The 14,666-nt window shown below is 42.6% G+C and overlaps 1 protein-coding gene across 1 annotated transcript in view; it reads right to left on the bottom strand.

Moving 5' to 3' along the window:
- Positions 1 to 408: 408 nt before the first annotated feature.
- LOC126470798 (uncharacterized) overlaps positions 409 to 14,666 on the bottom strand; it is a 135,957-nt gene continuing 121,699 nt past the window's right edge. The window contains exon 2 of the mRNA XM_050098809.1: positions 409 to 2,605. Coding sequence (XP_049954766.1) covers positions 2,258 to 2,605 — 348 coding nt within the window. The 3' untranslated portion in view covers positions 409 to 2,257. The remainder of the gene's footprint in view (positions 2,606 to 14,666) is intronic.

Here is a 14,666-nt window from a genome sequence, read left to right on the forward strand (position 1 = left end):
GAGAATTATCACAACAGTAATTTTTTTACAATCATCAAACTCTGAGCCTTATCTAAAACTCCTAGTTAGTACATGTACATTGATTATGCTTGTGGGAGTATCGTACTTTATAGAGCTAAAACTGTGAAAAAAGGCTAATTCATATCTAGGATTTCTTAAATGAAACCAGCATGCAGAATGTAGGGCAAAGAACAATCTTGTAAATTCACACTGATAATTTCTTTGTAATACTTGGCAATCATAAATTGTTGAAAATAAAGATTTTGCGTTTTGGAAATTATTTATTCAAAACATAAAAAAATACAAGTAGATAATGTAGGTACAATTACTGACATATGTGATGTAAACCATGTATCCTTCCAACAGCATATTTGATAAATACACATAAAGCAATGTAGTATAATAGCCTTTTGTGTGTGTGTTTGTGTTTGTTGGTTTGTTTATGTGTGTGTGTGTGTGTGTGTGTGTGTGTGTGTGTGTGTGTGTGTGTGTGTGTGAGTGTGTGAGAGAGAGAGAGAGAGAGAGAGAGAGAGAGAGAGAGAGAGAGAGACTTCCTTTTCTTAGTAAGTGCTTTTGGTCTTCCAGATAATAAGAGTATAGGAATTAGTGTTGTATTTTCTTTTCTTTTGTACATACATTTCAATTTCCTGTAACAACATAAAATAAATGAACTTAAATGAAAACAAATGTTATGGAACTTTTGTTTTAAACATTGAAATTTGGATTTTGTGCAATGCATTTCTGCAAGGATATCTGCATGCTGGTTTTTTGACAACCAAGAATGAATTGCCTTTGATCTGATTGCAGTATTTACTCCCAAGTAATTCTGCGTTATCAACATTGAATCAACATACTATTATTTGCTTTCTTATAATGTCTGTGTTATAAACTCATCCATTTTGTATCAAATATTATTTTAGATTTTCTGAGTATTCACAGCACTCTCATTCATTTTGAGACGTAGAGAAACCACACATTCCCTAAGAGTTTTCTGTAACATTCACTCAGTACAACAGTCAAAAACTAATAGATATTGAAAGCCCAATTTTAAAAGTTGTTGGAAAGTAGGTAATATAAGTGTATATGAAGGTAACAATTTAGAATATGTTTATGAAATAACATTCACTTTATATATTATTTCACAGTATTCTCTGTTTATTCATATGGAGAGTTCACAATTCTAAAAGTGTCAATGTGATCTCTTAATATGTCCAAATTTTTGTTTTCAAAATAATGAATACAGTCAGTCTGTTATTACTTACTGTTTTTTCGCTACTTTATTTGCTGGCACAATGACAGTTCTATCCATAGTGGAAGCTCTATGAACACTTGGTATTTCTTTAAGACCTAAAAATGCAAATATGGTTGTGTTTTATATGGCTTTCCTTGTAAATACTGAACTCAGAGGAACTGCTCATTGGCTTTTTAACTTTCAATAATAACCTAGCTTTTGCACTGGTCATGTGAACACTACTGTTAAATGTAAGTGCATATTGGATCTGCGAAATATTCCATCATCTAATAATGTAAACTGTGGATAAAGGCAGTCTATACAAATGTTTTAGCTGGTTAGGAGTTTATATCGAGTTTTAGGGATTTTCATTGAGAACCAGGTCATATTAAGAAGTGGAACCCCTGCAACAACAAACAACACGTTTCATTACCATAGTACCAATTATTCAGAACTACAAAACCGAGGTGCACACATTTATCTGATCCTGGAATATCTCTGAAAGATCGCTGTGTCCCTAGAAAGACACAGCCCTGCAGAAAATACATACCTTCCACTCTCGTCACTTAAAAATTAATTCTATAAATGTTTTTCTGGCAGATACCAGCTACTTAAATATAATTGAATAATAACAAACATCAACTTTATCCAGAGTTCACTCAATAACTTTATTGTGAATGAAACTGTCTAATAAATGCGGGAAAAAAAGACTTGAAAGATAACGTCTTTAAATATAACTGCTGCTCTTACGTTTAAATTGCCTCACTGGACCTACCATTCAGATCGGAAAAGAACTTCTGCAGACTGCCGTCCACTTTTCTCGACAACGAATGAAAGTAGTGTCAGTACGATTTCCTAAGCTCTGACAAACTGGAATCAGAAGTTCGCGTAAAATATTGGTGTTCCAGTCTGACAGACCTAATACGACTACGTTTCCTATATCCATTTGTTACGCACGAAGTAAGACAGAAATTATGAAGCGATATTTGGTGTTGTCGAACTCTAGGCCGTCAGTGAGTGAGACGCTCACAGGCTGGAGATGCGGACTTCCGGCTGCTGGCTGGTGGGGGACGTGGCGGGGGAGGCACTGGGCGAGGCGGTGCCTCCCACTTCCGAGCCCGGGTATGAGGCTGGCAGGTTCACCACCACCGAAGCCGTCATCGTCGACGAGGTGGTCGAGTTGGGCTTGCTGGCCGACACGAGGGAGGCGGCCGCTCCGGCAGCGCAGCCGCCCTGGTTGAGGCTGGCGCGCGACGACAGGCGGTCCGGCGTCGGCTCGCTCGGCGGCGACCGGTTGGGCTGCATGCGGATCTGGATGTCGTTCAGCTCCTCTTCGTGCGCCGCCGACTCCGGCGTCGCCCCGCGCTGGTGCTTCTGCAAACAGCAGTGAGTCTGCATAATAGCTGTCCAAGAATGAAACCAATTTAACATCACATTCGAATAGGTAGCAAAGTGAACCCTCACAAATGTAAAAACCAAATTAGGTGACCTTAGTGAACGATGGTGGAGTAATACTAATACTTATACCTAATACTTATACTAGATATACAACTACAACAACTACTACAACTACTGCCACCACCACCACCATCACCATCACCACTACTACTACTTCTATTACTACTACTACTGCTAATACTATTGCTACCACTAACAATATATTAATCATGATGATGACGATGGATGATGACAATATTAATAATAATAATAATTACAATATATGAATGCATCATTTGTGTTGTTTCTTTGTGCTTATATGTGTGAGTGTGGAAGTATGGGAGCACATTATTAATATTCATTTTGAGCTTAAAGCTAACTTTTGGTACATGTTCACCTTCAAATGAGTATGTTTAGGAAATAGGATTCTGCTTTGAACAAACAAAATTTTGTTCTCTTCAACTCACACATGTATTGTTGAAGTGTCAGTATCATTTTTTATTTTTTATACTTTGCAAAATTTTTAGGCTTAAATCACATACATGTATAAAAACTGCTGTATATACTGTATTTGTTTGTGCGTGTTGGTGTGTGTGTGTGTGTGTGTGTGTGTGTGTGTGTGTGTGTGTGTGTGTGTGTGTGCGTCTCCTAAACTGCTGCATCGATTTCAATCAAGCTTGGTACACACACTATGTATTATCTGGGAAGAAGCACTGCACTGGTAAGTGGTAACTCCTGATATCTAGGGCGCCCTGCACGACAAACATGTTATGTTGGTAGAAGGGTAAGGATAGCTCTAGTGGACAGGGCGGGTAAAGTCGCCACTGTGTTTTATTCTCTTATAGGTGATGCAGTGTATGCAGAGCATTTAAAACTATACTGCCAGGACAAAATGCGACACCCTTGAAAATGGTGCTCAGTGACACCAGGGTATAATATGTGCATACTGGGGGGTTGTAGTGTTACTGACTCATGTGTCAAAGTCATCAGCGATCAGATGGTGCTCAGAAGGCCTGTCTGTGAACCCTCTGTTTTGACTCTGCAAACCGTAACTGTACTGGATTTAGAAGTGAACAGTGCTTGCAATACTCATTGTAGGGTACAACCATGCCCTATCGATGGGTACATATTCCCATTAAACACTTCAGTCATTTGAATGTGGTCGTATTATAGACCTGCGAGGTGCTGGATGGATGTATTGGTTAACTATTACAGATGCTTGGTATTATGTATCAGCGGTGTGTCGCTACTTTCAAAAATGGTCTGTCGAACATTCCCACACCTATAAAACAGGATCAGAACGCCCACGTAGTACAGACCCACGTCAAGGACGAAGCACTGTGAAAGCAGCGGCTGCCGACAGACCATCATCCAGGGAACAGATCTGGGTACATATTGCACTTGCTATGTCATCAAGGACCATTGAGAATCGTCTGCTTGCAGCATGATTAGGGACACGTATGCCTGTGTTCAATCTACAACTGACACCTTGACACCATCAATAGTGACTACTTTGATGTCGTGAAAGAACTGACTGGAGAGTGGAATGGTGCTCTGTCGTCTTCAGTGACGAGAGTAAGCGACACATGTATGGTGCAGACCTGGTGAGTTGTCTATTCCCGAGCGCATTTGCCCACAACAAATAGGTCCCCTTCCAGGCTTCATGGCGGGAGTGGGGGAGGGGGGGGGGGATTCACATTTTGTGTTTCCGCAGGGTAAAGTAACCGGCGCTTGCTACATTGCACAGAGTATTACCCTTAGCTACTGTCATTTGTTCGACAGGAAGCTGAGGTGCTTTTTCAGCAGGACCATGTTCGTCCATATACTCCTGCAGCGACGCAACGTGCTCTTTGTGGTACACAATAACTGCTCTGGGCAGGCAGATCACCAGATCTCTTGCGCGGTTGAATCTGTATAGTACATCAGCGGGAACTTACTTGTTCTCCAGGGCCTGCAAGAACCTTTGCCGAACTGCAGACAAAGGCGCAAGATGCTTGGAACAATCTATCGCAGGATGCTATTCCTCACATTCATAATCATTCGCATGCGAGAACACACGCCTATGTTGTCGCCAGAGGAGAGTACACTGTGTAATGATACGACTATTTGGGCACCATTTCCTGTGAAATGTGTGTTTCATTAGGTCTGGATTTGTTATCGTGTCTTCCTACAATGATGACCTACTTGTCACATCATTTGTCGATAAATTGACCTTATCCTTCATGATGCTGCATTTTTTTCTGGCAGTGTAGTCAAAGAGACTTCTTTGGTTTTTCAAAGGAGTATTCGTTTGCAGTGAAATATTTTCTGTTTCCTCTGAGTGTGATATGAGGAAAGTGTCATTCATTTGCAAGTATCAAAAAATACATGTATTGTGACGGTTAACTGCTACAATGCTGGTAAAACGTTGTATTTTAGCGTTCGCAACCATTTGTTTATGAATTACCTGAGTTAGGTAATTTCGTATTTAGACAACATTTGGCGCAATGGCGTCAAGTCAGACATTGTGGCACTTTGTCCCAAAATATAGTTCGTAATGTATTTATCTTGTTTCAACACAGCGGAACTGATAGTAGGAAAAGAGTATTTCATAAAACATGTTTACTAAGGCATTTGTATATTAACAACTTGGTAAAAAGCTATGTTCTCTTATTCAAGGTGTATGTTAAGGTGTCACAAAATTATTTAAAAAAAACACTATAGAAATCATGGGATTTCCAAGTTATGCAATCAGCACTGGATGCTGTTAGGAAAGAAACGATATTGTTTGCTAAAGCAGCCAAAATATTCTGTGGCGAAGAAACGCACTAATATCGGAGTACTTAAAAAAAGGAGAAAGAAACGTAATGCCACTGAAGACAAGAAGCCACGTGGGAACACCTAAAGTGTATTCAACCAAGAGCGAGAGGAAGAACTCTTTAAGCATATTTTTGATATGGAACGAAGATGTAAAGCTATATAAGTAACTGATTTACGCCACGTGACATTTCAGCTTCCTGAGCGGAGTAATCTACAACACACATTCAACGAAGAGAAAAAAATTAGTAGGCAAGAATTAAGTGATACAGTTTAGGAAGAAACATCCAAACATAAGCCTTTGATAACCAGATTCGACTTCAATGGCCAGAGCACAGGGCTTTAATAAAGCTAATATGCAAAAGTTTTTCAGCATTCTGGAAGAAATGCAAGAGAAACCCTTTCACCTTGCTCGTAGAATCTACATTATTCATGAAACCGGTGCATACCGGTTCAGTCTATTTTTTCACGTAAGTGCAGGTGATGAAAATGGATTATGCATAAAGGAGAAGTGTGTGGCAATGACAGTAATGTAGGCCCATTTGTCACTGATGTAAATGAAATACCGACACAGCCATCATGTTTTGTAATAAGTCCAAGAGACATCATACCTTTGCTAAAATTAAAATTACGCCAATAACAAAAACGAAGAAAAGTCATGGAAAGGGGAATAATAATGTCGGACCCATACAATACTGAGTAGTTTGAACATATGTTGAAGAGAGATAAGTAGATCAATGACAGAAGACGGAAGTCAACAGAAATCGAAGAAAAGACTAAAAGGTCCAAATCTGGTAAAATTAAAAATAAGAAAGCAAGGACGCAACAAGGAAAGGATCCAGTGAAGTGCAAAAAGCCGCTTTTTTGAGAATACAGTGAAGCCAATAACAGTGAATGTATTGTATCGAAACTCTCTAAAATTGGATTAAATGCTCCAACTGCGAGCAGTGAACTCGTGAAGAACGCGCTGCTTGTGACCAGGAAGACGACACAACCGAGCTACGTTAATAATTGGCACCTTTTACCGACCTCCCGACTCAGCAGCATTAGTGGCAGAACAACTGAGAGAAAATTTGGAATACATTTCACATAAATTTTCTCAGCATGTTATAGTCTTAGGTGGAGATTTCAACTTACCAGATATAGACTGGGACACTCAGATGTTTAGGACGGGTGGTAGGGACAGAGCATCGAGTGACATTATACTGAGTGCACTATCCGAAAATTACCTCGAGCAATTAAACAGAGAACCGACTCGTGGAGATAACATCTTGGACCTACTGATAACAAACAGACCCGAACTTTTCGACTCTGTATGTGCAGAACAGGGAATCAGTGATCATAAGGCCGTTGCAGCATCCCTGAATATGGAAGTTAATAGGAATATAAAAAAAGGGAGGAAGGTTTATCTGTTTATCAAGAGTAGTAGACGGCAGATTTCCGACACTGACAATGTTGAGAGTTTATAGTAAAAGTTCAAGGCAATCGTAAAATGCGTTTTAGACAGGTACGTGCCGAGTAAAACTGTGAGGGACGGGAAAAACCCATCGTGGTACAACAACAAAGTTAGGAAACTACTGCGAAAGCAAATAGAGCTTCATTCCAAGTTTAAACGCAGAAAAAATCTCTCAGACAAACAGAAGCTAAACGATGTCAAAGTTAGCGTAAGGAGGGCTATGCGTGAAGTGTTCAGTGAATTCGAAAGTAAAATTCTATGTACCGACTTGACAGAAAACCCTAGGAAGTTCTGATCTTACGTTAAATCAGTAAGTGGCTCGAAACAGCATATCCAGACACTCCGGGATGATGATAGCATTGAAACAGAGGATGACACGCGTAAAGCTGAAACACTAAACACCTTTTTCCAAAGCTGTTTCACAGAGGAAGACCGCACTGCAGTTCCTTCTCTAAATCCTCACACAAACGAAAAAATGGCTGACATCGAAATAAGTGTCCAAGGAATAGAAAAGCAACTGGAATCACTCAACAGAGGAAAGTCCACTGGACCTGACGGGATACCAATTCGATTCTACACAGACTACGTGAAAGAACTTGCCCCACTTCTAACAGCCGTGTACCGCAAGTCTCTAGAGGAACGTAAGGTTCCAAATGATTGGAAAAGAGCATAGGTAGTCCCAGTCTTCAAGAAGGGTCGTCGATCAGATGCGCAAAACTATAGACCTATATCTCTGACGTCGATCTGTTGTAGAATTTTAGAACATGTTTTTTGCTCGAGTATCATGTCGTTTTTGGAAACCCAGAATCTACTCTGTAGGAATCAACATGGATTCCGGAAACAGCGATCGTATGAGACCCAACTCGCTTTATTTGTTCATGAGACCCAGAAAATATTAGATACAGGCTCCCAGGTAGATGCTATTTTTCTTGACTTCCGGAAGGCGTTCGATACAGTTCCGCACTGTTGCCTGATAAACAAAGTAAGAGCCTACGGAATATCAGACCAGCTGTGTGGCTGGATTGAAGAGTTTTTAGCAAACAGAACACAGCATGTTGTTCTCAATGGAGAGACGTCTACAGACGTTAAAGTAACTTCTGGCGTGCCACAGAGGAGTTTTGTGGGACCATTGCTTTTCACAATATATATAAATGACCTAGTAGATAGTGTCGGAAGTTCCATGCGGCTTTTCGCGGATTATGCTGTAGTATACAGAGAAGTTGTAGCATTAAAAAATTGTAGCGAAATGCAGGAAGATCTGCAGCGGATAGGCACTTGGTGCAGGGAGTGGCAACTGACCCTTAACATAGACAAATGCAATGTATTGTGAATACATAGAAAGAAGGATCCTTTATTGTATGATTATATGATAGCGGAACAAACACTGGTAGCAGTTACTTCTGTAAAATATCTGGGAGTATGCGTGCGGGACGATTTGAAGTGGAATGGTCATATAAAATTAATTGTTGGTAAGGCGGGTACCAGGTTGAGATTCATTGGGAGAGTCCATAGAAAATATAGTCCATCAACAAAGGGTGTGGCTTACAAAACACTCGTTCGACCTATACTTGAGTATTGCTCATCAGTGTGGGATCCGTACCAGATCGGGTTGACTGAGGACATAGAGAAGATCCAAAGAAGAGCGGCGCGTTTCGTCACAGCGTTATTTGGTAACCGTGACAGCGTTACGGAGATGTTTAGCAAACTCAAGTGGCAGACTCTGCAAGAGAGGCGCTCTGCATCGCGGTGTAGCTTGCTCGCCAGGTTTCGAGAGGGTTCGTTACTGGATGAGGTATCGAATACACTCCTGGAAATTGAAATAAGAACACCGTGAATTCATTGTCCCAGGAAGGGGAAACTTTATTGACACATTCCTGGGGTCAGATACATCACATGATCACACTGACAGAACCACAGGCACATAGACACAGGCAACAGAGCATGCACAATGTCGGCACTAGTACAGTGTATATCCACCTTTCGCAGCAATGCAGGCTGCTATTCTCCCATGGAGACGATCGTAGAGATGCTGGATGTAGTCCTGTGGAACGGCTTGCCATGCCATTTCCACCTGGCGCCTCAGTTGGACCAGCGTTCGTGCTGGACGTGCAGACCGCGTGAGACGACGCTTCATCCAGTCCCATACATGCTCAATGGGGGACAGATCCGGAGATCTTGCTGGCCAGGGTAGTTGACGTACACCTTCTAGAGCACGTTGGGTGGCACGGGATACATGCGGACGTGCATTGTCCTGTTGGAACAGCAAGTTCCCTTGCCGGTCTAGGAATGGTAGAACGATGGGTTCGATGACGGTTTGGATGTACCGTGCACTATTCAGTGTCCCCTCGACGATCACCAGTGGTGTACGGCCAGTGTAGGAGATCGCTCCCCACACCATGATGCCGGGAGTTGGGCCTGTGTGCCTCGGTCGTATGCAGTCCTGATTGTGGCGCTCACCTGCACGGCGCCAAACACGCATACGACCATCATTGGCACCAAGGCAGAAGCGACTCTCATTGCTGAAGACGACACGTCTCCATTCGTCCCTCCATTCACGCCTGTCGCGACACCACTGGAGGCGGGCTGCACGATGTTGGGGCGTGAGCGGAAGACGGCCTAACGGTGTGCGGGACCGTAGCCCAGCTTCATGGAGACGGTTGCGAATGGTCCTCGCCGATACCCCAGGAGCAACAGTGTCCCTAATTTGCTGGGAAGTGGCGGTGCGGTCCCCTACAGCACTGCGTAGGATCCTACGGTCTTGGCGTGCATCCGTGCGTCGCTGCGGTCCGGTCCCAGGTCGACGGGCACGTGCACCTTCCGCCGACCACTGGCGACAACATCGATGTACTGTGGAGACCTCACGCCCCACGTGTTGAGCAATTCGGCGGTACGTCCACCCAGCCTCCCGCGTGCCCACTATATGCCCTCGCTCAAAGTCCGTCAACTGCACATACGGTTCACGTCCACGCTGTCGCGGCATGCTACCAGTGTTAAAGACTGCGATGGAGCTCCGTATGCCACGGCAAACTGGCTGACACTGACGGCGGCGGTGCACAAATGCTGCGCAGCTAGCGCCATTCGACGGCCAACACCGCGGTTCCTGGTTTGTCCGCTGTGCCGTGCTTGTGATCATTGCTTGTACAGCCCTCTCGCAGTGTCCGGAGCAAGTATGGTGGGTCTGACACACCGGTGTCAATGTGTTCTTTTTTCCATTTCCAGGAGTGTATATTGCTTCCCCCTACTTATACCTCCAGAGGAGATCACGAATGTAAAATTAGAGAGATTCGAGCGGGCATGGAGGCTTTCAGACAGTCGTCCTTCCCGCGAACCATACGCGACTGGAATAGAAAATGGAAGTAATGACAGTGGCACGTAAAGTGCCTTCCGCCACACACCGTTGGGTGGCTTGTGGAGTATAAATGTAGATGTAGATGTAGATGTTTATGTGAGATTTGGTATTACTACTTGACTTTTGAAGCTAATTTTACTTTGAACATATCAAATGTGATACTGTGTCATTCTAAAACCGAAAATCTGTTAACATTTCTCTTAATTTGGTAAGTTATTGATATGTTAAAATAGTTTTTTACAGATTTCAATATATTGTTTTCTGTAACTGTGTATATTCTTCATTACATAATCTTTTGATATTTACAGTATCCCAAAAGGGGGAGGTGAAGATGGAGAGAGAGGAGGGGGAGAAGGAGAAGGAGGAGGAGGATGAAGAGATGAACAGAGATTGGAAGCAGGAGGAAGGGTGGAAGGAGACAGGTGGAGGAGCAAAACAATTATCAGTATCAGGTTTATTAAGATAAATATTTTGTTAAAATATTATGAATACAGTGACCATAATCCCAGAACTGTGTATCTGGACATACAATTTTTTTCTGTTATTCGATTGAAAGTATGGTGCCTGACAAAAATGTGAAGCACCCAGAAGACAAGGGCGGATGTTAATTTAACTTCGTAAAAGAACAAATAATAAGAGTTGCGTTTTTCTGAGATAGGTAGAACGGCCAACAGAGTGCACTAATGTTGATGTTAGCAGGCTTGGTAGAGCATAAAAGAGGGGTGAACAGCGTCAGATGTTGGATCACTCTGAAGAACATGGAGATGCGGCGTATGCATGTGAATTTGAAAGGGGCTTCATCGTGGGTCTCTATTTGACCAGCTGATTGATGGTGCATTATCCAAATTTGTGGAGTATTCGAATATAGCCCAATGCTCGATTGTATAGGAACGTGAGGATAGGCATAACCGCCAGGGTATCAATCAACAACGTCTGACCAGCACAAGAGAGGATTGCAATGTTATGCACCAAAGACATCGTTATACTGCGACATCTGCTCCTACTATCCGAGAATAAATTGTGGACTTCCTGCATCATTCTATGGCACCCTCTACCATTGGTTGGAGACTAGCAACAGCCGGACTCGCCAGTTACAGTCCCAGGAGAAGTCTACTGTTAACATCACAACACAAACAGCTGAGTTAGGAATGATTCCGTGACTGGGAAGCACAGACTGCTGATCAATGGCGTCGTATTGTGTTCAGCGATGAATCATTGTTCTGCACCGCTCCGAATGACCATTATCCGGGAACGTGATGGCCACGTGGAGAGAGGTCGCTTTCTTCCAATGTTTTGGAGAGGCCCAGCTCTGGTAATCCTGACGTCTTGGTCTGGGGAGCCATCAGGTATAACTTCAGTTCCAGCTGGCAGTAATTGAGGGAATTCGGACGGGACAATAGTACGTCACAGACATCGTGCGTCCTCGTGTGTTTCCCCTCATGCGACAATATCGTGGTGCCATTTTTCAACAGGCCAATACTCGTCCAAACGTGACACCTATCTGTATGAACTGCCTGCGTGTTGTTGTTGAAGTGCAGTGGCCAGAAAAATGCCCTGATCCGCCCCCGATGGAACATGATGCTGACCAGCTCAAAAGTCAAACACGTTCCAGTGAAAGTATCCAGGATAACAGTTGTGGGCCAGCTTGTCTCAGAAGAGGATACAGCAGCTTCATGACACCCTTCCCAAACAAGCCACTGCATGCATCCATGCCATCGGAGCTATAACGTCATACTGATAAGCCGACTCAAACTGTCAAGTTATTTGTAAATGTGATTCGATTTTTCAATCCCTGAAATAAAATCACATATCCTATCAGACAGTGAAATTTCATGTCATTTCCTTCTCTCTTTCTGGGTGTTTCACTTTTTTTTCTTAGGCGGTATAAAATGAACCTAGTAATGATTGTGATACTTCAACGAAATATGTATGAATGCAAAAGAACAAATTTGTGTTGTTCAAGGTAGAATTATGGTTATTAAACATGTTTACCTAATAACTGCCTGATCTGCAAGGACGATGAAGGCTGTGGCTTTCAGAAGAGTAGGTCAGTCCCTCCAGATGAATGTGCACAGAGTGACATGGTGTCAAAGGTTAGGAAATGTTGGTAATCCGCTAGTGGAAACTAAAGTCCAGAAATGAGAAGAAGTTTCTCAAAATAATTCTGATATACTTGTGTCAGAAACAGAGACATATGTATAAAGTTTTTCGCGGCATCCGATGTAAGCACTGTAAGATGGCACAATGTTTAAAATGATGGAGACGTGTTTGGAATGACTCGTCTGCCCATCCTCATTTAGCTTTTCAGCAGATTCCCTAAATACATTAATGTGAAAACTGGGACGGTTCAATGGAAAAGTATACAATCGATGTTCTCCCTCATCCCTGTTCAATTCCAGTATGGTCCCCCATCCCTAATAACTTCATCGTCGACAGGACGTTGCGCTCTATCTTCCTTTTCTTCTTTTTTTGCAAATAAATACTTTTGTTTTATAAGCCGTGAAATTCGTTATAACTTTATAAGATGTTTGTCTTTCGGAAACAGTCCCCATTGTTATCGTTAGGAAGAACAATCACTTAGGGAAGTAATTGGACGAAGCGGCTCCTACGGTAGAAATGCTTTTCGTCATTCGTCTATTTTTTCCATTTAGACGGAAGAACTGGCTAGATATCACCTGACTAACTGCACAACATCCGAAAATGAGGCACAGGAGAAAAGTCCGTGCGAGTGGATACCAGCAAGACTTATCGAAAATACTGTGTTTAGTACTAAGTCAGCACAAAAATTGTACGATCCATTTCTCCTCAAAGAACTAACTGTTTCTACGAACATTTGCCTGTCCATACTTGAGCAATGCCTGAGGATACAGCTTGATACGTGTCCTACGGATTACATCTTTCAGTGAAGTGGAACACACCGACGATGGGGTACGGAGGTTTGCACACTGTTAAATCAACACCTTCCACAACGCTGGATCGATCGTACTGGAAATGACGACTCTGTGCTCTGCTCGTGCCACCTACATCTTCGGTCATGCCATCGATGGATTTCTTTTAATGGTGCTGTGTGGAAGGTCTTGTGTGTGTGCAACCTTAGCCGTAAACAATTCTTAAACTCAAAATATGCAATTTTAATGCTCTCACGTAAAAATACATCAGAATATATTGCGTGAACTGAGATGTCCGATGTTTTTACCGGCCACCCGGTTTCGCTGTGACGGTTTTAGAGTCGTTGAAAGAGTCTACGGTAAGTAGCCCGGAAATACTCAAACCATGCAATATCAGTTGGAGGCGACTTTAACCTACCGAGTATAAACTGGGTTACAGGCAAAACAGTCTTGTGAAGTTCTTTTGGACACGTTTTCAAGGAACGTGGTTCAAATGGCTTTAAGCACTATGGGACTACAGACGATGTATATCATGCATGCGCGATGTTGACTGTTAGTGTCAACCACAAGTGGAACTAAATGGTTCAAATGGCTCTGAGCTCAATGGGACTTAACATCTGAGGTCATCAGTCCCCTAGAACTTAGAACTACTTAAACCTAACTAAACTAAGGACATCATACACATCCATTCCCGAGGCAGAATTCGAACCTGCGACCGTAGCAGCAGCGTGGTTCTCGACTGAAGCGCCTACAACCGCTCGGCCACAGCAGCCGGCAACAAGTTGTCAGAAAACTGTCTTGAGCAGCTAGTTCGGCACCCTACATGCAATGGAAATATCTAAGACCTTGCAGCTACAAAAAGGCCGGACCTAATCGATAGCGTCATTATAGAGACTGAGTTTAGTAACCAAGATGTCATAGCGAATTAGCTTATGAAAGTTAATACATCAGTCAAGAACGTCAGGAACGTATTTCTGCTAGAAAGAGCAGTTCTTAGCATCCCACCTAGGCAATGAATTGACATCACCCAGTTCCAATATGATGTGCTTAGAGGAGCTATGGACAAAGTTTAAGCAGATTATAAATCATACTCTGGAGAAGTATGTGCCAAGTAAGCAGATTAAGGACGCTAAAGACCTACCGTGGTTTAACAACGAAATTCGAAAAATGAAGAGGAAGCAAAAGCTGTTACACTTTCGATCCGAAAGAGAATGCACAAATAACGACAGGCAAAAGTTAACAGAAATTCGTGCATCTGTATAAAGATCGATGTGCAAAGCTCACAACAACTACCACCGTTATACCTTAGCATAGGATCTTGCCGAGAACCCGAGAAAATTCTGGTCCAACGTAAAATCACTAAATGGGTCGAAGGCTTCTATCCAATCTCTCGTTGATCAGTATGGTGTGGTAGTCGAAAATAGCACAAATAAACCCTAAATTTTATATTTCACATTTAATAAATTGTTCACGTGTGAGAGTCGTACAGACATACCGTCATCTGACCAT

The sequence above is a fragment of the Schistocerca serialis genome, chromosome 3 (assembly GCF_023864345.2).
Source record: "Schistocerca serialis cubense isolate TAMUIC-IGC-003099 chromosome 3, iqSchSeri2.2, whole genome shotgun sequence".
Classification (NCBI taxonomy): Eukaryota; Metazoa; Arthropoda; class Insecta; order Orthoptera; family Acrididae; genus Schistocerca; species Schistocerca serialis.